This window comes from Bubalus kerabau, chromosome 18, assembly GCF_029407905.1.
Source record: "Bubalus kerabau isolate K-KA32 ecotype Philippines breed swamp buffalo chromosome 18, PCC_UOA_SB_1v2, whole genome shotgun sequence".
Classification (NCBI taxonomy): Eukaryota; Metazoa; Chordata; class Mammalia; order Artiodactyla; family Bovidae; genus Bubalus; species Bubalus kerabau.
The window spans coordinates 34,432,190-34,458,313 of NC_073641.1; the positions used below are offsets into that span (position 1 = coordinate 34,432,190).

Here is a 26,124-nt window from a genome sequence, read left to right on the forward strand (position 1 = left end):
AAGGCACACCATTCAATATCACAGTAATCTAAGTCTATGCCCTAACCTGTAATGCCAAAGAAGCTGAAATTGAACAGTTCTATGAAAACCTACACGGCCTTCTAGAACTAACACCCCAAAAAAATGTCCTTTTCGTTATAGGGGACTGGAATGCAAAACTAGGAAGTCAAGAGATACCTGGAGTAACCGGCAAATTTGGCCTTTGAAAACAAAATGAAGCAGGTCAAAGGTTAACAGAGTTTTGCCAAGAGAACTCACTGGTCATAGCAAACCCCCTCTTCCAAACAACACAAGAGAAGACTCTACACATGGACATCACCAGATGGTCAACACCAAAATCAGATTGATTATATTCTTTGCAGCCAAAGACGGAGAGGCTCTATACAGTCAGCAAAAACAAGACTGGGAGCTGACTGTGGTTCAGATCATGAACTCCTTATTGCCAAATTTAGACTTAAATTGAAGAAAGTAGGGAAAACCACTAGACCATCCATTTATGACCTAAATCAAATCCCTTCAGGTTATACAGTGGAAGTGACGAACAGATTCAAGGGATTAGACCTGATAGAGTGCCTGAAGAACTTGGACAAAGGTTCATTACACTGAAAGGAGGCAGTGATCAAGACCATCCCCAAGAAAAAGAAATCCAAAAAGGCAAAATGGTTGTCTGAGGAGGCCTTACAAACAGCTGAGAAAAGAAGAGAAGCTAAAGGCAAAGGAGAAAACAAAAGATATACCTATTTGAATGCAGAGTTCCAAAGAATTAGCATGGAGAGATAAGAAAGCCTTCCTCGGTGATCAATGCAAAGAAATAGAGGAAAACAATAGAATGGGAAAGATCAGAGATCTCTTCAAGAAAATTCAGAGATACCAAGGGAACATTTCATGCAAAGATGGGCACAATAAAGGACAGAAATGGTATGGACCTAACAGAATCAGAAGATATTAAGAAGAGGTGACAAGATTACACAGAAGAACGATACAAAAAAGATCTCCATGACCCAGATAACCATGATGATGTGATCACTCACCTAGAGCCAGACATCCTGGAATGCAAAGTCAAGTGGGCCTTAGGAAGCATCACTATGAACAAAGCTAGTGGAGGTGATGGAATTCCAGCTTAGCTATTTCAAATCCTAAAAGATGATGCTATGAAACTGCTACACTCAATATGCCAGCAAATTTAGAAAACTCAGCAGTGGCCACAGGACTGCAAAAGGTCAGTTTTCATTCCAATCCCAAAGAAAGGCAATGCTAAAGAATGTTCAAACTACCGCACAATTGCAGTCATCTCACACGCTAGCCAAGTAATGCTCAAAATTCTCCAAACCAGGTTTCAACAGTACGTGAATGATGAACTTCCAGATGTTCAAGCTGGATTCAGAAAAGTCAGAGGAGCCAGAGATCAAATTGTCAACATCTGTTGGATCATAGAAAAAGCAAGAGAGTTCCAGAAAAACATCTATTTCTGGTTTATTGAATAAGCACTTCGAAGATTAATTCGTTTTTTTCTTCCAACCTGTGAAGTAGGTACCATTATTATTCCTGTGTTAAACAACAGAATGCTAAAGCACAAAAAGGTTAAATAATTTATATGGTGTCACAAAGCTAGGAAACAAGAGAGCTGGGGTTAGGGCCTCTGGCTCTAGAACCCATATTCCTAACAACTACTCTGTCTGAAGGTTATCAGGACCAGAATAATACTGTCAACACATTATCAAACCAAACTTGAGTCCATTGCCTATATGCCTTAAAGGCAATCTACTGACACCCAGATCATGAAGGACAGTGCAGCATCTATTGCAGACACAAAACAAGAAGCATGCACCATTAATGCTCAAAAGAAGACTCCCAGATTCGCTGATGGCTTTCAGAGAAAGTTTTTTAAAGACAGAGTAAGGCAGAGAGTTGCAGGGTACCTGATTGGCCTGTGGACATTCTTCTGATTGGTTGGTGGCAGTCAAGAGCAACATCCTTCTGGTTCATATCAGTCTGGGACCTATGTTCTTCTGGTTGGCCTACAATTTAATTTCTTCCATGTGGTGAAAGTTTGGGTATTTGCAAAACAGCTCAAAGGATATGGTTTATAACATTATCTATAAACCCTGAGGAGGAACTAAAGCTCCTTGACTTTGTTTAATGGCTAAATCATTATTTTGTCTTGTTTGACTGTTTCTGCATTTTCTCACTTCTCTGATTAAATTTATATTTTGAACTTGGGGAAGGCCTGGGAAGCTCAAGTTCTTCTGTGAAGAGGCAGGTAGAGGACATAGTGGGCAGAGGAGGCAATCTGTCTCAGAAAGGCCACATAAGGTTGTGCTTGGTTATAAACACTAAATTAAGATGATGAAAATTTTCATTCTAATACAATACCCAGATATAAAAGAAAACAAAGAACAAACAAAAAACAAATATGGGATTATGGTTTTATTTTTTTTTTTAATTTTATATGCTCCAAAACACTTTACTTGGAAATTTTCACTAGAAGTAGGAAAACAAACAAAAACCAGTAAGGGACAGCAGCACAAATACGTAATGCATACTTTGACTGTGGATACATTAAATGTATGTTCATGTAATACTTTCATAACATGACAGCTCATACTGTGTTAAAAAAAAATAATACAAGAAAGTGATGCTAGAGAACTACGGAATCCTGTACTCTGTGCAGAAGGGATATCCTTATGGGAGCCAGAAAAGGAGCCCTGGAAGGTGGAGAAGAAAAAGTGACAAGCGATCTACAACTAGCCTATCAGCCAGCTGTGAGTATTTAAAAAATGGCATTAAAAAGAATCTGAGAAAGCCTTTAAGAGACCATACCCCCTTACATTACAGAATTTCCAGTGGAACTTACAGATGGAACTTACTTGCTGTTACAAGGCAAGAAGGGAAATTTTATTGTGGGGTTTTAGCCATGACTCTCACTTCACTCTACTGAACACGAAGAAATAAGAGAAAGTCTTCTGTCATTATGTGCACTTTAATCAGCATCAAGCAATTCACAATAGCAGAAACCCTATAAATGCAGCAAAGCAGACAAGCCTTTAACTAATTCTCAAAGCCTAGTTAACATGGGAAAATTCATCCTGGAAAAGAACCATACAAATTTAAGGATTATGAAAATTCCTTTACAAGAGTTAAAGTTTTAGTAACCCATCAAGGAGTTCAAAATGGAGAGGAACTCCAAGTGTAATAAATTCTACAAGGCCTTTAGGTTATCACTTACCCAATAGTAAGGCCCACATTGGAGAGAAACCCTTTAAATGTGATCAAAATGAAAAGTTCTTAGGAAGTGATTCATTCTTTAATCCAGCATCAAAACTTTCAAAAGAGAAATTTTATGAATACACTGAATGCAAAATGGCACATTTGATGGTGTTTAAACAGAGGGGAGACACAAATGATGAAGTAGATAGGTGCTTGGAGGTGTCTTCCCAACCACCCTAAATAAAACAGCACCTTTCTTAAGAGTCACGCTAGCCTGCTTAATTATTCATTGCACTCAACACTCACCACACTATATTTTTACTTCTTAAAATGCATTAACTTCTTCCACTAGAATATAAACTCTGATGTTTTACAAAGCTATATTCTCAGTGGATAAAGTGGAAATTCCATGTGAAGTCTGTCCCTGTCCAATGGGAAAGGGACAGATAAATGGCTTATGCTGAGGGATCTTCTAAACTTGAAGGTGAGATACTTAGAGTGACTCCACTTTGAAGGGCTAAAGGATAAAACAGCATGTAGCAGGCACGTGTTGATAAGTAAATTATAATACTTTGATCAGTGAATTATAGTACCTTCCTTATGTGGAATATTTGGTATTTTGAAGTTAATCCATTCTAAATGAAACAATTCATTTATCAGGCTTTAATATATAAAAATGTACTGTTCATTGCTTTGTGATATATCACAGTAAAAAGCACTGTAAATGTTATGATCTACAAATTATTCTCCAATTGTGTGGGGGATGAAAAAGTTGTACAGAAAGCACCCCAACAGTACCCTCATTAGTATACCAACCAGTGAGAGACCCAAAAGGGCTGTTTCACAGGGGTCATGAGGACAAAATGGAGTCTCTAGCTTCTGAAGACAAAGTCCTCTTTTTTTCTCTGGTTCTAAATCTAAACAATACTTTACTCCTCTGAGGAATAATTCCTTCTTGGCCTTGTCAACCACTGGTACAAGAGGGCATGGCAGTTTGGAATCAGATATCAGAAACCCTTTTGTGGCAGAGTTAAGCACTTAAGAATCATGTCTCTTATTAATTCAAAAAGCATTACTAAGGGCCTATCATTCATTAAACACTATGCATAAAGATAAATTTTCAAAACATGGAATTTGTCAACTCTTAAGAAAAATGACTATAAAGCAATAAAACAACATGGGAGGGGAAGATTCAGGGAGGCGAAGATTCAGGGAGCAGAAACAAAACTTGTAACTTTGACTGAAAAGGGCTGGAAAAAGCATTACAGACACAATATCACTGGGGCTGAGTCCTTAAGGAAAAATATTCCCTTAGCCACAAAGAAGGGCAATGCATCCCAGTTAGAAGTAACAAGAATAACAAAGGAAAAAAAAAACACATAGCACATTGGGAAAGGAACTGGTACACTTGTGACTGATCATGATGCTCCAAAAGGGGTGGAGTGAGGATGGGTAGTCTGTGATTTAAATCTTCATGCTTAGAAAGCATAGAGGCATTTTTCACAGCAAAACTTGTTAAAGACTGAATTAAATAAAAATATTCTTAGCTGTGTGAGGATAAACAAGAGACAGAGATAGGGAGAAAGTATCCACTTGTCCCAAGAGGTTCTATCAGAATATTTATCAAAAAGGAGCCTAAGGAACAAGTACTAGAATATGATCACACAAGAAGAGCTGCAGAGATGAGACTGGCAAGGTAGGCAGAAGAAAGCAGATTACAGCATTCTGTGTTGCCCTGCTTTGTGGAAGATTGAAGAAAAAAGAAAACATGAACTGGAAAAGATTATAGGTGAAAGATGAAGATTAGCTGTGTGTGAGCATGTTAAATTTAAAATTACTGTGGGATGTCTAAGTGAAGATATTTAATAGGCAATTAGAAAGAAGGTTTAGAGAGCAGAAGTTGGGATTCAAAGTGCAGGTTTTGGAGTCAGCCTAACATTACAGGTGGCAGAAGCCATGGCTATGAATAACATCACACAGAAGTACAGTTGATCCTTGAACAATGAGGGGATTAGGGATGAATCCTCCTGGCAGTAAAAAATCAGAATATAACTTATAGTTAGCCATCCATATCTGAGGATATGACCAACTGATGGTTGTGTAGAAGTGTAGTATTAACTATTTAAAAAAAAATTTATAGGCAGTCCCATGCAGTTCAAAATTCAAACCTGCATTGTTCAAGGGTCAACTATATTTAAAGTAAAAAAGAAAAAAAAAGAGAAAGGTAGGAAGGAAATAGGGGAGAAGGAGGAAAAAGAGAAAAAGGATAGTACTTTGGGTAATAGTAATACCTACAGGGTACAGACAGTAAAAAAGAGAAGCCCTGGGAGAAAGGAGAAAGTCGGTAGAAAGGAAAGGTGGGGAAATTGGTGGAGAGGAAAAGAGGTGGAGACCTCTTTTCCTCGAAAAAGCGGGAAAATGAGTAGGGCAAAGCGGGGAAACAGAGACTGACCTCCGCATAGTCTCTATTTTCTGTTAAGACAAGACTAAGAGCCATGTGCTAGGGGAGGGGACAAATGGCCAGAGAACAGTGATGAGGCAAGTCAGAGGTGCGTGTGAGCCACAAGGGGAAAGGGACAGATAAACGGCCTACGCTGAGGGCTCTTCTAAACTTGAAGGTGAGATCTTTAGAGTGACTCCACTTTGAAGGGCTGCAGGAACTTCACATGGAATTCAGTATCCCAGAAAAGAAGGGGGAATGATAGGATTAATTCAATATGGAGAGAAGGCCTGAAGAATGATTAGGCTGAAGGACAAGGGGAAGATGGGATCTGAAGGGACTGTAGAAAGCTCTTCATGTGATGTCCCAGAAAACCAAGGCTGGACAGGGAAGGAAGAAAACTCTGAAAGGGGCTGATGGTGAGGAAAAAAGTAGTAGTAACAGGAGGCTCTGAAGAAGCAAAAGAGATAGGAAAGCAGTAAGAGAGAAAAATCAACAAAAATGAGGAAGTAAAAAGTTGGAAAGATGAAAATGTCATTAGTTACTGAAATTGAAGATTTCAGAAACAGAAACTCAGGATGGTGATATTCATGGAGTGGCCATGGGAGTCAAGTTCCTGGAATGTGATGAAGTCAATGGCCCAGAGATTGAGGACACTGGCAAGGTATCAGCCAGGTCATCCCTAGACGACAACAGGAACTGAGGTAGACAGAAAGACTGTCAGTGAGATAGCAGGCTGGGCTCTTGGCCTTTAACACTCACCCCTACAATCAAAGACAGAAAATATTAAAATTTCAGAATGTATGAAAAGATGTGCCCTAAGACACATGACTAATGGCAGAGTAACCTAACGATTTTATCTTCATTATTTGTTTAATAAACCATGCATATTCTTTTAAACAAAAGAAGAAAAATCATTTTAAAATTTTTATAAAATGCCTAACAGACTAAAAATTTTAAATGCCATTAGTACTATGTAGTGAAACAAAAATTCTTCTGTGGAGTCTTTCATTATTCATCTTACTCTGAAAGTGGTACATGGATACAAGTCACAATTTTTCATTTTGCCAATTTTTAAATACACCCATAGCATATATCCAAAGCAAAGAGGTGACTTGATTTTAATCTCTGAAGTGTAGCAAACTTCAAGAGAGGGAGACTAAAAAAATATATAAAAACAGTTAAAATGTTCAATTTTATGTTATGTCTATTGTACCACAGTAAAAAAAAATCTAAAGAATTAATAACAGAAAAAATCTTTATAGAGATAAATTGGATTCCTTCTTAATATTAGTCACAGGATATCTGTAGTTCAGGCTGAGTTAGAATAATGTAAATGCCATTTCAGAAATTAAAGAATCATTCCTTCACAGGTTTAAGAATATATAGTGAAAGACAGTAATGGCATTTAAAAAAGGGTAACCATGCTGGCTATCTTTATGTAGTGTAATGTTCATAAATTCAGTATCATTATGTCTTCTTTTCTGGAATTTTCATTTCCTGAGTCTTTTTGTTTTTCTGTTTGAAAAGGACTAGAAGAACTTACTAGTTAGTGTGATGCTGAAAGAAGTTTAAAATTTGTTTTGCATTTGTTGTATTCCATTCTTGTTCTTTCAGGGGTCCTTCGCATACATATACATACTTTTTCAAAATTTTCTCTCCTACTTCTCGGAAATCCAAAGGTTCTTTGTGTGTAGCGTAACTTCCTCCAGAAACGCCAGTATCCATTTCATGATTTTCTGGCTGTTGATCTGCACAATGCTTCAATCCCCAATAACACATTTCTCCACTGTACATCATAGCCAGCAAATGAATGTCACTAAATATTCCTAGGAAAGTCATTTAAGTTGAGAGATTAGAATTTTAAAACTTTAAAAGAAACCCTAATGATCAAGACTCTAATAAAATCCTTTTATATCATTAAGCATTTTCCCTTCTCATTTAACAGTTATACTTAGAAAAGCCAAATATCACTTAACACAATCCTCATTTCATTGACACTTCCATCTCTACTTTATAAAAGAAGCCAAATCCCACCCTCCCCAAAAATTATTTTTAAAGAATCATTTAGGTTTGTGTATTCACCTTTCTGGGATTATCTTTAGGATCTGTTTGAAAATCTAATCTAAATCAATGGAACCTCTCCCAGGAACGTGCATTGCATATTCCGCATACTACTCCGAGATTCCCTCGATCCCATTCATGAACATAACTTTTATTTAGGGGGTATACTCAAGGATCAGTAATACAGTTCCTATATTTCTACAATAGTGTACAGATACAATCCTGCATAATCATGTCCCTTAGAGGCCATAAAATTTGAAATAACTAAAGGTGTTAAATTGTATCCAAGAAGCTTCATCTTCTCAGGAAAAAGGAATACACTGCAGGATTTCCATCAAAAGTTGAAAGCATGATCATAGAAGAAGGCAATTATATGATTAAACATTTATGACATACAGAGTTTATTAATTTGATATTAAAAAAAAAACCTAGAGTAGTAAAGATTTGGGGATAAATGATCAACTTTGTACAACTCACCAAAGCTCTTTAAACCTCAGTTTGCAAGACTCAGGATTCCACATGCCCTACTTATTTCATGGAATTTTAACGAGCTTTTGTTCTGAGATTTTTTCTCTCTTTTAGCTATGAAGAAATGAAGTGAAAAGAAAAGATTATGGGTAATATGCCTTATACTTATTAAGTTGTTTTGTACATATTACCCATAATCATTTCTTTCTCATTTCATTTCTTCATAGTTAAAAGATCAAAATCTTCACAGAAAAAGCTAGAATAGCATAAGATATTATTCAGAATGTAAAAAGAAACAGACCTAGAATCTGAGAGGATCTGGATAAAAATTACTAACTTTGTGCAACTCATCAAAGCTCTTTAGGCCCCAGTTTGCAAAAATCAAGATTCCATATGCTCTCCTTAATTTCATGAAGTTTTCTTAAGGAATAGTTGGTGGGGTTTTCTGCATCCCCAATTAAAGATTTTCACTCCAGAATTATATTTCATATTAGATAGGGCATTTCATCAAATGAGTATCCTTTCTTATGTTTGTGATCTTACACCCTAATTATTCCTAAAAAGACTGGTAAAGTAAGGAGACAGGAGCAAAACTGAATGAAAGGTTAAACTTTTAAGTAGACTAGATCTTTAGAAGGAAGAGCTGAAGTAAGACCCACAAAGTGAGGCCACATGGGAAAGATGAGAAGGGTTTGTTTAAGGGAGATCTGGCATCCAGTTTACACCCAACTCTAAGCTAGCCTCATCCTTTATACTAACAAGGAGTGAAGGTTAAGAAAAGTACACAGATATCCTATAGGAAGGTGTCCCTGAGGAGCAAAAGAACAGCTATATACTAAAGAGTGTTTCTCAAACTTCACTAGAATTATTACCTGGAGGACATGCTGAAATGCTGGTTGCTGGATTCCCACCTCCAAAACTTGCAGATTCAGATATGGGATTGCATCTATGAATCTGCATTTTTAACAAAGACTTAGAATCTAGGGTGAGGCTGCTGGTCCATAAACTACGCTGAACTATTGTTTCAAAATACCAAGGGAAGAGATGAACAACATAAAAAATACTCTTCCTCCCTCCCTACTCTCTCAAGGAATCCATTACTCTCTAGTTACACTGTTTTTGGTGCTATAAATTTTCTTTGATATTTTTCTGCTAAGTTTCAGCATGGTTTTCAATAAAATACTTCACTATTTACTGTTCATATGCTTAGTGAACATGTATGTGAGCATGCGGGATGAAGGGAGGGAGAGGATGAATAACCCATGAAGTAAGAGTGAGGGCAGAGAGTTTTATGTTAAAAAAAAAAAAAAGAAAAAAAAAGTGGCCATACTGGCATTCTCTAGAAGCAGTGATATCTAAATCTGACTGCATCATAATTACAGGAGGTAATAAAAATAGATTCCTGGACTCCAGATATTGAATCAGAACCTTAAGGTGATACACAGAAATCAGTATTTTTAACATGCTACCCAGGCAATTAGTGATCTCAATTCAGAGCTCCTCCTTCAAGACATCTGAAATTCAGGTTCTGGGCTAAGCAATGAGCCAAAGGCTGCCAGGATGGGTGGTTCTTAGTGGCATAAAAAGGGCATAAACCAAGGATGCACCCAGCTGAACAGTCCTTTAACCTATTTAACTCCAGGGTTATAGTGACAAGGCTATTTTTATAAGGGCCCACAGAATAATGAAACACAGAAATGAAATAAAAAGGTTTACTGAATACATTACTTGATAATTTCTAAAAGCAAAAAATTTAATGGCATACAGGTAATGATCAAAGGACAAAATGATTATCTCACCTTCTAAAAAGACATAAAAATCATTGAAAGCATACATTGCTTTAAGTTTTATCAAAAATCAGGCAAACTATTATTAAGACCTGGTCACAAAAGTTTTGATGATTCTTAAAGAACTTTTAACTCTAATTAGCATTAAGAACTATTCTGGGGCTTCCCTGGTGGCTCAGTGGTAAAGAATTTACCTGCCAATGCAGGAGACACAGTTTTGATCCCTGATCTGGGAAGATCCCACATGCTGCAGAGCAACTAAAGCCTATGTGCCACAATTACTGAGCCTGTGCTCTAGAACCCACAGGCCCCAACTACTGAAGCCTGCGTGCCCTAGAGCCCTGCTCCACAAAAACAAAAGCCATCCTAATGAGAAGCCCGTGCATTGCAACTAGAGAGTAGGCCCCCGTTCACAGCAACTAGAGAAAAGCCTATGCAGCAACGAAGATACAGCACAGCCAAAAAAGAAAAAATAATAATTATTCTGAATTACGTTTTTTATACTGGCTAACAAAATTTAAAAAAAAAAAAATTTAGAACCACTCCACCAGGGTCTTAAGAGTAATTTAGCCTATGAGAAGTAGGCTTCCTGGCTACTAGTCTACATCTCAAGGAATCAAGTAGGGAGGAACAAACTGCTCTAGTTGAGAGCAAGCCAACACCAAGAGGACTGACTCCTGTGACAAAACTGCTAGGGGGCTGATTTTACTTTCTTATTTCCTGGGAAAAAAAGAGACCGTATCTGTGCCTTTGATTCCCCTGTTGAAGAAGCAATGGAAGGTAGAGGCAAGTGTAATCAATTATAATGCAAAAGAAGATCAGTATCACAAGGATGTGAGTCCTGCACTCAATATGCCAGCAAATTTGGAAAACTCAGCAGTGGCCACAGGACAGGAAAAGGTCAGTTTTCATTCCAATCCCAAAGAAAGGCAATGCCAAAGAATGCTCAAACTACCGCACAATTGCACTCATCTCACACGCTAGTAAAGTAATGCTCAAAATTCTCCAAGCCAGGCTTCAGCAATACGTGAACCGTGAAATTCCAGACGTTCAAGCTGGTTTTAGAAAAGGCAGAGGAACCAGAGATCAAATTGCCAACATCCGCTGGATCATGGAAAAAGCAAGAGAGTTCCAGAAAAACATCGATTTCTGCTTTATTGACTGTGCCAAAGCCTTTGACTGTGTGGATCACAATAAACTGTAGAAAATTCTGAAAGACATGGGAATACCAGACCACCTGACCTGCCTCTTGAGAAACCTGTATGCAGGTCAGGAAGCAACAGTTAGAACTGGACATGGAACAACAAACTGGTTCCCAATAGGAAAAGGAGTACGTCAAGGGTGCATATTGTCACCCTGCTTATTTAACTTATATGCAGAGTACATCATGAGAAATGCTGGGCTGGAAGAAGCACAAGCTGGAATCAAGATTGCCGGGAGAAATATCAATAACCTCAGATATGCAGATGACACCACCCTTATGGCAGAAAGTGAAGAGGAACGAAAAAGCCTCTTGATGAAGGTGAAAGTGGAGAGTGAAAAAATTGGCTTAAAGCTCAACATTCAGAAAACGAAGATCATGGCATCTGGTCCCATCACTTCATGGGAAACAGAAGGGGAAACAGTGTCAGACTTTATTTTTCTGGGCTCCAAAATCACTGCAGATGGTGACTGCAGCCATGAAATTAAAGACACTTACTCCTTGGAAGGAAAGTTATGACCAACCTAGATAGCATATTCAAAAGCAGAGACATTACTTTGCCAACAAAGGTCCGTCTAGTCAAGGCTATGGTTTTTCCAGTAGTCATGTATGGATGTAAGAGCTGGACTGTGAAGAAGGCTTAGCGCCGAAGAATTGATGCTTTTGAACTGTGGTGTTGGAGAAGACTCTTGAGAGTCCCTTGGACTGCAAGGAGATCCAACCAGTCCATTCTGAAGGACATCAGCCCTGGGATTTCTTTGAAAGGTACGATGCTAAAGCTGAAACTCCAGTACTTTGGCTACCTCATGCGAAGAGTTGACTCATTGGAAAAGACTCTGATGCTGGGAGGGATTGGGGGCAGGAGGAGAAGGGGACGACAGAGGATGAGATGGCTGGATGGCATCACTGACTCAATGGATGTGAGTCTGGGTGAACTCCGGGATTTGGTGATGGACAGGAAGGCCTGGCGTGCTGCGATTCATGCGGTAGCAAAGAGTCGGACATGACTGAGCAACTGAACTGAACTGAACTGATCATCAGGATAGTGATAAAAAAAATTCCAGGCCATGACAATATATAACTTTATGACTAGAAATGGGAGAATAAGGGAAATATTTTGCCTCTTTCTTTGAGTTTAAATAGCTTTAATGTCCATCTCTGCTTCTTCTTTTAAATCAATCCATGCAGGAGAGGAAATTTTAGAAAGCTCATTTTCAATGCAACTAATCAATTCACTAGTTACCTGGAATAAATACTTCTCACGAATAAATCAAAACACATTTGTCAAAACACCATGTTTGTCAAAACATCATGCTCACTTTATATCTACAACAAGTTTTTTTAAGGACAAGCCACTTGTAGCCAGTCATATATGTTAATGGCACTTAATTCACAGTGTTTTTTTTTTTTTCCATGCAATGTTTTCTACTAGAAAGGGAAAGTCTACAGCAGTTAACAAAGAAGAATTAAAACACACTTGTAAAATTAAGACACAGAATTTTCCCTAAGAAGTTTTCTTGTTCTTCCGCATGTTTGATTTTTCTCATCAAGGTTCCCCAGAATTTCACATGAAGCATAAAAGAAAGTTTACATATATAATCTAACATCTTTCGCCAGCTATGTGACCTTACCAGGCTTATCAGGACCTCAGTTCTTCCATTTGTAAAAAGAGACACTAAAACTAAACGGTTCTTCCCTCTCAAACCTCAGTCTAAAACCCAAATGATGCGCTACTTCCAGTTCCTAACATTTTTAAGTGCACATACGTTTATGACAGAAACCAGCAGGTACCATCCAACATGTACTCGTCCCTTCTTTCTTAGTCAAGAGACTTTACTAGGGATGGCAACGTATAATGTAAAGGGCAATACATCCCAGATTTCCTTCTAGCTATATGAAGCTCTGTGATTAAATTCTGGCCAGTGAAATGTTGGCAGAAGTGTTCTCAGTGTTCTAACAAGCTTCTAAGAAGGCTGTAAGAAAGACCTGGCTGAAAGAAACTTCCTTTTGCTATTCCTAGAGACTGAAACATAGCTGAAACAGAAGGAGCTCCAGCAGCATCTTGAGACACTGAAAATGGAAGCAATGTCCTCAACAGGGATGCCTGTTGCACAACTCTGGCAAATACTATTTATATGAATTCTATAAAGCACATCCATCCCTCTGAAGTCGCAGGGCTCTACTTCAAAAGACGATAGAGGAAAAAGACAGGAATCTGATGCCATGAAGCCACCATAACCAGTTGTGGACCTTTTTTAAGTGAAAAAGCAGTAAATTTCTTCTTGTTTTGAAGTTACTTCTAGTCCCTGTTATAAGAAGCCATACCTAGAGCCTGATCAGGGCTGGGTGGGGATGCAAAGAAAGTAAAAGCAACATGATAAATTAATTTCTTTAAACTATTAAACAGAGATTAGCAGTACTTTTATGTATTACATGAGAAGACTTCCAATTTTTAAAAAAAGCCTTTTATTATTGTTTTGTCTGTAATGTAAACCTTGAAATTTACTTAAATCATTTAAATCTAAGAAACATTTTAAAATCTTAAAATGCTTTGAAACACTTAGAAAACTGAAAAAAGAAATCATACTACCTTCACTTAGTAATTTAGCTGTGTCTAGGTCTTGGAAAGAAGCTCCTTCATTTAACTGGATGGGACATCGAAAATTCAGCATTTGTAGTAAGTAACTGATTCCATCAACAAGGTACTAAATGAAAGTCAAAAACAAAGAATCCAGGTTATTAAATGCAGAGCTATAGAAACTTCAAATGTTAATATTTTCACTCAGGAGAATACTGCTTAATAGTTATTACTAGATATGTCTTATGGTTATTACATTACAATGTTGTAAGGACCCACTACCTTGAAATTTTTAAAAGGGTATTTTAAAGTATAACCCGCCAACTAGTAAAAGGGTACGGGGGAAAAAACCTTCAAGGGTAACAGCCTTGTTGTGGCGAAGGGGCTTTTGTAACTCATGAACCATGCTGTGCAGAGCCATACAATATGGATGGGTCATAATGAAGATGGATGGGTCAAAATGTGGTCTACTGGAGGAGGAAATGGCAACCCACTCCAGTATTCTTGACTTAAGAACCCTATGAAGAGTATAAAAAGGCAAAAAGATATGACACTGGGAGACAAGACCCTAAGGTTAAAAGTTGTCTAACATGCTACTGGGCAGAGAGCAATTACTAACAGCTCCAGAAAGAATGAAGCAGCTGGGCCAAAGCAGAAATGATGCCAGTAGAGGATGTCTCTGCTGATGAAAGTATAGTCCGATGCTATAAAGAACAAAACCGCATAGGAACTTGGAATGTAAGGTCCACGAATCAAGGTAAATTGGACGTAGTCAAGCAGGAGGTGGCAAGATTGAACATCAACATCTTAGCAATCAGTGAACTAAAATGGACAGAAATGGGTGGATTTAATTCAGGTGACCATTGTATCTACTACTGTGGGCAAGAACTCCTTAGAAGCAATGGAATAGCCCTCACAGAGTCCAAAATGCAGTTCAAAATTAAAAAATGAGAGAATGATCTTGGTTCCCTTCCAAGGCAAAACATTCAACATTCACAGTAATCCCAGTGTACGCTCCAACCACTGATGCCAAAGAAGCTGAAGTTGAATGGTTCTATGATGACCTACAAGAACTTCTAGAATTATCACCAAAAAAAAAAGATGTCCTTTCTATCACAAGGGACTAGAACGCAAAAGTAGGAAGTCAAGAGATACTAAGAATAACAAGCAAGTTTGGCCTTGGAGTAGAAAATGAAGCAAGGCAAAAGCTAACAGAATTCTGTCAAGAAAACATGCTGGTCATAGCAAACACCCTTTTCCAACAACACAGGAGGCAACTCAACACATGGACATAACCATCACCATCACCAGATGGTCAATACCAAAATTAGACTGATTATGTTCTTTGCAGCTGAGGATGGAGAAGCTCTATACAGTCAGCAAAAATAAGACCTGGAGCCAACTGTGGCTCAGATTATGAGCTACTTACTGCAAAATTCAAGCTTAAATTGAAGAAAGTATGGAAAACCACTACACCATTCAAGCATGACCTAATCAAATCCCTCATGATTATACAGTGGAGGTGACAAACAGATTCAAGGGATTAAATCTGGTAGACAAGAGTGCCTGAAGAACTATGGACAGAAGTTCATAACATCATACAGGAGGCAGTGACCAACACCATCCCAGAGAAAAAGAAATGCAAGAAGACAGTGATTGTCTGAGGCAGCTTTACAAATTGCTGTGAAAAGAAGAAAAGTGAAAGCCAAGGAAAAAAGGAAAAGATATACCCAACTGAATGCAGAATTCCAAAAAGAGCAGGGAGAGATAAGAAGGCCCTCTTAAATGAAAAATGCAAAGAAATAGAGGAAAAAACAGAATGGGAAAGACTAGAGATATCATCAATAATATGAGAGATATCCAGCAAACATTTCATGCAAGGATGGGCATGATAAAAGACAGAAATGGTATGGACCTAACAGAAGCAGAAGAGATTAAGAAGAGGTGGCAAGAATATACAGAAGAACTATACAAAAAGGTCTTAATGACCCAGATAACGACTATGGTGTGATTACTCACCTAGAGCCAGACATCCTGGAGTGTGACGTCAAGTGGCCCTCAGGAAGCATTACTAAGGACAAAGCTAGTGAAGGTGATGGAATTCCAGCTGAGCTATTTCAAATCCTAAAGATGGTGCTGTGAAAGTGCTATACTCAATACGCCAGCAAATTTGGAAAATTCAGCAGTGGCCACAGGACTGGAAAAGATCAGTTTTCATTTCAATCCCAAAGAGCAGCAATGCCAAATAATGTTTCAACAACCACAAAATTGCACTCATTTTACACGCTATTGTAACAAGGCTATACTCAAAATCCTTCAAGCTAGGCTTCAGCAATACCTGAACCAAGAACCTTCTGATGTACAAGCTGGGTTTAGAAAAGGCAAAGAAACCAGAGACTAATTTGCCATCAATTTTCTGGATCATGAAGAAAGCAAACAAGTTCCAGAAAAACATCTACTTCTGTTTCATTGACTACACTAAAGTCTTTGTGCAGATCACAACAAACTGTGGAAAATTCTTAAAGAGATGGGAATACCAGACCACCTTACCTGCCTCCTGAGAAACCTGTATGCAGATCAAGAATTAACAGTTAGAACGTTACATGGAACAACTGATTGTTCCATGTAAGGAACAATCAGTTCAAAATAGGAAAAATAGGAAAAGGAGTATGTCAAGGCTGTTTATTGTCACCTGTTTATTTAACTTATATGTAGAGTACATGTACATGATGTGAAATGCCAGGTTGGATGAAGTTCAAGCTGAACTCAAGACAGCCACAAGTATCAACAACCTCAGACGTGACGATCATACCACTCTAATGGCAGAAAGCGAAGAGGAACTAAAGAGCCTCTTAATGAAGGTGAAGAAGAGAGTGAAAAAGCTGGCTTGAAACTGAGCACTAAAAAAATACCAAGATGAAGGCATCTGGTCCCATCACTTCATGCCAGATAGAAAGTAAAAAAGTGAAAACAGTGACAGATTTTATTTTCTTGAACTCCACAATCACTGCAGACAATGACCGCAGCCATGAAATTAAAAGACATCTGCTTCTGGAAGGAAACCTATGGCAAAGCTAGACAGTGTATTAAAAAGCAGAGATATCACTTTGCTGATAAAGGCCCATATGGTCAAAGCTATAGTTTTTCCATAAGTCATGTATGAATGTGAGAGTTGGACCATAAAGAAAGTTGAAGGCCGAAGAATTGATGCTGTTGAGCTATGATGCTGGCGAAGACTCCTGAGAGTCCCTTGGACTGCAAGATCAAACCAGTCAATCTTAAAGGAAATCAACCCTGAATATTCACTGGAATGACTTATGCTAAAGCTGAAGCTCCAACACTTTGGCCATGTTTTGGGAAGAGTCAACTCACTGGAAAAGACCCTGATGCTGGGAAAGACTGAAGGTGACAGGAGAGGATCAGATGGTTAGGTATCATCATCAACTCAATGGACATGAATTTGAGCAAACTCTGGGAGATAGTGGAGGACAGAAGAGCCTCACAAGCTACATTCCACGGGTTACACAGAGTCAGACACAACTTAAGGGCTGAACAACGGGAAAAAAAATCACTAATCAAGAACACATGATTCAGTAACATACTTGTCAAAAATGTCATCAGAGAAAGAAATCAGTAAAGATAATAAAGATATGTTCAATAACAACTTGTTAAAAATATGGATACACTTACTATAATTTAGAAACACTATAATCAAATTTTTATATCTGAAACTGTGACCTCTCATTTGCAGGCCCACATAAACTATGTGTACAACCAACTCAAGATAGGAAGGATCCATAGTTATACAAATATTAAGACAGGATCTTTGCATTTACTGATTTGGTCGGAAGAATCAGGAAAAATCAGAGAGCCACAATTTTCTAAGAGCAGAGTCATGTGGAATCTTTAGGAGTGATCTGCTAATAGAAAGAGGCTCACTACCAAGTTTTGTTTTCTTCAGGCCAAAAAATATGCTTAGAAATTAATACAGATTGTCTTATATCATAAAAAATAAAAATCTGGGACTTAAAAGTGTAAAACTTTCCAGTTTACAAAGGATTTTCACATGTTATTTTATGGTTTTTCTTTTCCATATTATTTAATCTTCACAGTAATTTCAATTTAAGATTACACAGCTGATAAGTACAGGCCTGGAATGAAAACCCAGGCCCTTTGACTCCTTGGTTCTTAATCCTATATTAAAGACAGATTTTAGAAACATTTAAATGTCAACAATCAAATATGTATGAAGAATTTGCCTTTTTACCTTTTTAAGTAAGCTAGATTTTCTTGTGAGCCAGTCTCTCCTTTTGGTCAGAGAATGACAATACATGTAGAGCAGGGCTCCTCGTCTCCAGGAGAGACATTCCAGGAGTTCATCTCCAAGCAAATCGCAATGCTGAAATACAACAAAGACTCAGTTAAAAAGAGAAACTTCATGTCTGTAAAAATAAAAACTAAATTTCAAAATATTGAGAAATTAAAAATATTCATTTCATAAAATCTGCCCTTTACTTTGCAACCTACACAGGAATGACTTACTTTGAATCAATTAGAAATATAAACATCTACTGCTATATAAAAATTACAATAACTACTCTAATTTACAAGTATTTCTAGATAATTGATATTCAAGTATTTAAGTAACTAAATCCTCTAATGTATTTCAAATATAAGTATTCCATAGTCTGATGGGAAAAATAAGTTTTCAGAAATATATATATATATATGTTACTTGAAACATTTTCTACTACTACTAAATTAAAACAATGAAAAGATATATACAAAAATAATTTAAATGAATCAAACTTTTATTATGTGGTATCTTTTAAAACTTGGAATTATTCATTTACACAATTAGCATTCCCTGATAAAACAGAGAGCAACAAAGATATCTCGGTAGAGACAGCCAGCAGATAGCTGAAGATGAGAAATTATTTGCCTGAATGAATGGATTTCCCTGCTGATCCAGGGGTTTAAAGTAGTCAGGGCTAGATACAAAAATCTTGGGAATCATCGAAATAGAGACAGCAGTAAAAAGTGTGTGGACAAACAAAGACAAAACAGAAACTATTAGAGGATTAAGGAGATATTCAAACAAAGACAAAATAGAAACTATTAGAGAATTAAGGAGATATTCTTGGGGAGTGCCTATGCTTCCAGAATGGGAGAGAGGTGAGATGCTTAGAAAGAGAAAGAGCAAGGCTTCTCAGAGACGAAGAGAAGCATAAAAGGCCTTTAGGGATGTTATGATCCTTGGAAAGACAGCAAATGTCCAGGAAGAAGAGGACTGTGAAAGAACCAGAGACGTGGTCATTAAAATCACTAGGAACCTTCAAGAAAACATAGCATCTGCAAAAGTAAAGGGAGCAGAAATAGCAAATGTGCATCTTTAGAAAATGACTATGCACTGTGTGTAACTTCATCATAGAAAATGTTCTGAAACATATTTATAAAAATGGATACTTTAGTTTTGACATCAGTCTGAAACATTCAACTTCATATATCCCTCCTTCAGTCAATTTAAAATAGAGACAAAGACACATTTAAGAAGGAAAAAACACAGATCCTAAAGGGTAGTCTAGCAGGAATTAGCAGCATTCCACCATAATTTATAGTTGTGCAAAACTTACTTTTGGATGCATATTATTTTCTTTAACCAAAATTTCTGGTTCTGAAAGAAAATTGATCAACTCTTTTACTTTCTGTGAAGAATCTTCAGGAAAATCTTCATCTACTAGCTTGTTCTCCTCAAAATATGTCATGTCCAAAATAGCCTGCAGTAAGAGAGAAAAAAGTATAATATAAAAGATTTGAATTAGAATGAATAACTCTTACAGTTTAATCTTACATATATTCTTTGCGACCCCATGGACTGTAGTCCGCCAGGCTCCTCTGTCCATGGGGTTTTTCAGGCAAGAACACAGAATGGGTTGTCATTTCCTTCTCCAGGGGATCTTCCCAGGGATCGAACCTGCATCTCCTGCATTGTGGGCGGATTCTTTACCCACTGAGCCATCAGGGAAGCCCCAGTAGTCAGTCCTAGCTGTAAATATAATCTAAGACGAATTTATAGTAAACTTTGTAAGATTTAACTAAACACTGATTTAAGATAATCCAGCTTTCCTCAAAAAATAAAATGGATATTTATGTTTTAATTCAAGTAAGTTAATCATATACAATATAATTATAAAAAGTTTTTTATATTCTTTGTTATTTGCATATATTACTTTCTGAACATTTTCTAAATGCCTGCCGTATCAAGAAAAGGTCACTACCTCCAGTTTTGTACACTGAATCTTCAAAGGATTACCTGTTTCCCCAAATGAAGAGTCAGCCCTTTCAAACTACTCAATCCTTTGTCTCTGTTTAATCTACTTGATGAAGACTAAGGAAATTGAGTTCTGCTACTAGTTCTATCTAACCAACCAAAGACAAGTCATATTTTACTTCTTTTTTAAAGCCTCAGTTACTTCATTGACAAATTGTCTTTTAAAGTCCCCAGCCTTGAGGATAAAATGAATTAACATATGTAAATCACTTAGAACATGACCTAGCACACAGCACTACTTAAGTGACAGGTGCTGTTGTGTTAGAAGGACTAAGCCAGGAAGGGAGAGATCATCATCCTAAGGAAAAGGACCTGTTGATTCAGAACCACAAGTAAGCTCCAGAAAGGTTTGAGGAATTTTAATTATATCTCTAATTCTTTTGCCTTATTCTCAGAAATAAGTTAAAAGTGTTTACAGCTCTCCTATATGAAAGAAGTAAGATAAACAGGGAACCTTCTGAAAGGAAAGAAAGAAAGTGAAGGAAATTTCTCCCGAGCTACAATAGCTCTCTGGGGTTTGTGGGTACTTGTCAGAGGCTCATTCAACCACATCTGAAGGCAGAACTATGCCCATGTATCTCCTAACAGAAAGCAGCATCAGGCAGCTAAGTGCTATGAATGTGTTTTGGAAACTCGAGTAAGTTTACTCTTATTTCCTATAACAACTGGCAATCAAGTAAGGGCATATGAAGCACTCTGTCAACTATAAAGTGCTATATAAATGATAGCTACTATAATAAAATTATGTTTTTTTCAGGTTTTGCTTTTTTGTTGTGCTGCATGAAGACTAAGGAAACGAGTTCTGCTATTAGTTCTATTTAACCAACCAAAGACAAGTCATATTTGCAGTCAAGTCATATTTGAAGTCATATTTGAAGGTCTTGTTGCAAATGCAAGATCTTAGTTCACTGATGGAACTCCATCAGGGTGGAGCCTGTGCCCTATGCAATGGAAGAACAGAGTCTTAACTACTACATCACCAGGGAAGTCCCTCAAAATTATGTTTATTAATGTGAACTTGCCTCAGCAGTTTGAGAAAACCTAGAAAACAGATTTTGTCCATAGAGAGGTCTGAATTTGAAAGAAAAGGGAAAGAAGGGGGAACAGCTTTCTGTTCTTATGGACTTGCACAACAAAATCACAGGTAGTCAAGCGAAGAATCCAAAGGAAAGGTAAATTTCAGGGGGGGGAAAAAAAAAATAACCAGAGGCCTTAGAGAAACCTCCATTCCCTCTAACCTTTCAGAGCTTGGAAATTGCACATATGAGTATTTTGCTTAATTATGTATAGGGAAGCAATACTGGTATATGTAAGATTTTTTCCCTGACTTTATAATCCACACATCCAATAAACTTTACTTCTTTGCAAACTGCCTCACAGTTTCAAGTCTATATGCCTTATACATAGTTTTTTGAACAAAAACATTTTAAATAAAGAACATTAAACCTAAATTTTGGAGTCAACCCTCTTAAGTAAGCAACCTACCCCACAATATGTCAGAAACCATCTGATTCAGTACCTGTGTGTAAAGTTCTAGAAGATTTGATGGGGTTGAACATTCTTTGTCTTCTCCACACTGAAGTTTCAATTTTTCTAGAGCTGCAGAGGCGCGAATTAAAAAGTGATCTATAAGAGATAAAAATATGATTACTTCACCTATTTTCAGGTGTCTTTTAAACAAAAAAAAAAGCTACATATCTAAAATGATAAAATTAATACAACATAGTAATATCTTTTGTAAAACATGAAGTATATCATAATACCTAACTCTACTTAAATTTATCATGGAAATTTTTTCTTAAAAGCGAGACTTAAAACTTTCTAGGTTCAGTTGCCATTTCTTAAGCACAACGTGTACTTTCATAATGTTTATTTTATGATGTTGACATATTCAAAATGTTTAAGCATTAAATTTAAAACTTTTATTGGAAGAGTACAAATAATATACATAAATCTATAGAAAGGACTTCCACTAAAAACTTATAATTTCATAAATACATTCTGTGAAGGAAAAAGACTGATTAAACCAAATGCCTCATAAAATGTTAAGTGCTGTTAGTTATGAAATTATAACTTTATAATTATACTTACATATTTAGGTATACAAATAGCTGTTGTAAGTAAAATTACACAATACGCCTGAGTAGTTTATTTCTTAAAAACCTAGAAATCAAAACCTGGACAAAATTAAACTAAATATTTCTGATACACCCTCTAAAAGCATCATCCTCACTTTCCCTCTACATTGTCTAACTTATTCCTTTTTTCTTTTGCTTCTATGGTTTCACCTTGTCTTATGAATTTTTCCTCTCTAACCTACAAATTGTCCATATGCATCCAAGGTGCTATGCACCCTTGTGTATCCTGGGTTGGGAAGAACCCCTGGAGGAGGGTATGGCAATCCATTCCAATATTCTTGCCTGGAGAATCCTCATGGACAGAGGAGCCTGGCAGGCTACAGTTCCAAAACCTGCAAAGCGTTGGACACTGAGCATCTAAGCACACACACACATACATCAAAAAAAAAAAAAAAAAAAAAGCCCATCAAGACACTTAGATCCTTGAGACTGCCCCTCTGTAGCTTTCTCCTGAAATATATAACCTTTTCCCCTCACTGGTAAAGGGACAATGTAGGACTGAGAGGGTAACAGGCAGGAAGGCCAGGGGTCTCCAAATGGAGGAAATAGCCTGCAAGTGTCAAACATTTTTCTCTCTTAAGCGGCAGGAGGAAACAAACTAGCAATATTTTTTTCCTTCTCTATACAAATTTAAAGGGAGGTTTCTCTTAAAATACTGTGTTGCCATAATGACATCTGGTTTGGCCTGAAGTTAGCTATTCTTGAGCCTAGAGATAACCAATGCCTTTTTCTTATGGAAATGTTTGTCTTAAACTATGCTAATGTACTACGCCTTTACCCCAAACTCTGTCTCCAAGTCGGTTCCGCCTCTTGGCCCAGAACCTACTTGACAAACCAGTATGTTATACACAGATATTGTTCCCCTAATCTATGTAAATGAAACTATTTGTATGGTGGTCTGCCCTTCTTTTAAGATTCAAGTTAATCATTTTATGGCCCAGGATAAACCATTTGGTGCCATTCTGAATTTTAAGACATTCCTTTCTTTCATTAAACAGACTGCTAGTGACTATGTAACATCCAGCTGAAGACTAGCAGGGGGGTACTCTTTCTGCCCCCTTCTGATGCCTATGTCAGAAGCTTTCTCTATCTCCTTTATACTTTAATAAAACTTTATTACACAAAAGCTCTGAGCGATCAAGTCTCATCTCTGGCCCCGGATTGAATTCTTCTCCTCTGGGGGCCAAGAATCCCGGTGTATTGGCGTGATTCAACAACCTTTCAGGACCTGGTGAGGGTCCATCTGATCCAGCCTCAGCACCTACACAAGTAGGTAAGCAGATCAGTGTTGGAACAAAAGCACCACCAGTTTAAGTTGCGTCTGTTCGCAGTAATACGACAACCTTAAACTTTCCCCAGTAAGGCCGAACCTGTATCTAGACCAGATTCTGAACACTTTAAGGTCCAATATTCACCTAAATTGAAAACTACTTCTTCAGCACTGCCTTCCTATCTCTCCTCAGTCCAGAAGTAACACCCATACAGCTCCGGAAAAAAGATTCTACTGTGAACTGAAACGGTTTGGAACAAAACACCCCTCAGGAGCTTCTTTCAACACTGAGTTGATATTTTTTTCTTAATTTGCAGGATTATTTTAAATGTAAAGGTCTGCACTGAATTCATCAAACCATTGCTGAAGGAGCATTTCACATGAACTCATGACATAATTAGACAAATGGAGGGATAATGGTTCACCATTTTAGAAAATTTTTATGAAATGTAGAATTTTTCCTAACCATTCAGTCAAAATAGTGACTGACAAGGCAAAGATAAGAGATTCTAACATAGTCCCCAGAAAAGGTCCCTCTAATGGTATATATTTCCATATCGTAAACACATTGTGCTTGTACAATGAGAAATAAATGAACCAAAATTGACCAGTAGTACAAAGGAGAGCATTCTTACATGGACTAGTGTCTGGCTGTATCTGATCAATTAAAAAACTACAGGAATTATCAATCCCTACAACCTAACATAAATATCATTAAAAAACAAATTTTTACTGTGTATAATTTTTGCTATATTAGAAAATACAAGTTCAAATATATGGAACTATGTCTTAGTTAAACTTAATATGAAAATCTTGCTAGTAATACTGAACAGTTCATAACGTCGACCACTATTATTGCAATTCTAGTACATTTCAGAACTTTAAAGCCTCCAAACAAGAATATATACTTTACTTTTCAGCCTTCACTCTAGACTGGATTAAAGTACACTTCCACTGGAAAATGAGAATGGGTTTTTGGTTTACTGGTAAGTGAATAGCATACATTCTTTCATCTCTTCAGACTGGTTCTAATGGAGCTGGAGTGGGGTGGAAATCACTGAATAGTTTATTTGGAAGTAACTTAGATGCACTTCCAGACAATAGCTACTGGAATAGCTACTACTGTCCATAAACTAAAATTATTCATGTGATTCACTTACCACAAACCAAAAAAGGAAACTACTTCAGGGTAGTCTTGTGGATTTTTAACAACAGACCCCTAAGAAAAGAAAATCCAGCAAATAGTCTTGTATGGAACTAGAGCCATTTTATCATGGACCCTATTCAATAAATTCACCAACTATTCAATCGCTTGAGAAAATGTTCCACTACTATTTCTCTATGACTCCGAAGACAACGAGACAGCCCACAAAAATTTTTTAAACTTTCTATCTGTAGTAAAGGTGCAAAACTCGGTAAGAATGTAGAAACCTATAGGCAGCTGGTAAGTAATGAAAAAGAGCAAACGTCGAGGTGATTCTGTGTCAGTCTTTCCTAAGGAAACCGCTTGAGTGAGTGAAGTCGCTCAGTCCTGTCTGACTCTTTGCCACCCCATGGACTGTAGGAGCCTACCATGCTCCTCTGTCCATGGGATTTTCCAGGCAAGAGTACTGGAGTGGGTTGCCATTTCCTTCTCCAGAGGATCTTCCCGACCCAGGGATTGAAACCAGGTCTTCCGCGTTGTAGGCAGACGCTTTACCGTCTGAGCCACCAGGGAAATCCAAGGAAACCGCTTAGATATTAAAAAAAAAAAGTTATTCCAGTACTGACACGGCCCTTGTGACAACTGAGGTGATGAACGTGAGAGAATCGTTTTAATTACTCCAATGTAAATCTCGTCTGTAGACTACTGTTTACAGTTGAGTTTAGACTCCAAAACACAACACAAAAATTTACAACGTAGCAATGAAAAAGTAGAACTATTATACACGCCAAACTATCTTTAGGACATGCAAAACTACCATTACTTATTTGCGTACCATCATCCAACTTTAACCACTCATTTAAACTTCCCTGTGTACTTTCATCCAGATCTCGCCCTTTTGCCAGTCGCCACCGACCGAGACAGGTAAAGACAAGAAGCCCTGATTTGCCTGAGATTTCAGCGGTTTTCGCGGGTTATGAAAAACCTGGTCCGGAAGTAAACGCCTTTGTCTTAAAGCGATGTGAGCTCCTGGAGGTAGACAAGAGAACGCCCAGCTAGGGCCAGAAGCGCAACACCTTCTGTATTTCTGGCCTGGAATCCATAGACTACAGGCCGCAGCCTCAGCCCCAATGGCCGTCGAGAGCCAGCTCCGAACAACCGCCCGCCTGACCGCCTCCCTCTCCTCAGCTCCCTCACCATCTTCGCCGGCGGCTTCGCTAAGTTGTTGTATGTGGGCCTGAGCCAGGTCTCCGAGTTCCTCCACTCGCCTGACCACACTAGAGCTTGCGGCCGCCATGGCCACAACGGGCGGGCGCGCCCAGTCACGTAACCGCACCGGCCCGAGGTCACCTGATCCCCTGGTGCGGGCGGGGCTGCTTTGGGCGGAGCTTTCTTGGTTGGTGGGAGGGGACCCCAGTTCCGAGAAAGGGATGGCTCAGGACCGCAAAGGTAGTTCCGGGTTATCCTCTTCCTCTCGGACTTCTCCTTCCACAGCC

General features: G+C 37.9%; 1 protein-coding gene across 2 annotated transcripts; it reads right to left on the reverse strand.

Moving 5' to 3' along the window:
* Window positions 1-2,425: 2,425 nt before the first annotated feature.
* On the reverse strand, window positions 2,426-26,124 carry RIMOC1 (RAB7A interacting MON1-CCZ1 complex subunit 1). Of its 2 annotated transcripts, XM_055554437.1 has the most exons (7): window positions 25,826-26,124; window positions 21,596-21,702; window positions 19,379-19,522; window positions 18,013-18,144; window positions 13,758-13,872; window positions 7,194-7,476; window positions 2,426-6,411 (listed from the first exon to the last, which is right to left on the reverse strand). In XM_055554437.1, coding segments are annotated over exons 1-7 (882 nt in total). In that variant the 5' UTR covers window positions 25,926-26,124; the 3' UTR covers window positions 2,426-6,410. The 2 variants fall into 2 exon arrangements, with proteins under 2 accessions (XP_055410412.1, XP_055410411.1); XM_055554436.1 differs by having other exon boundaries at window positions 2,426-7,476; window positions 25,826-26,123.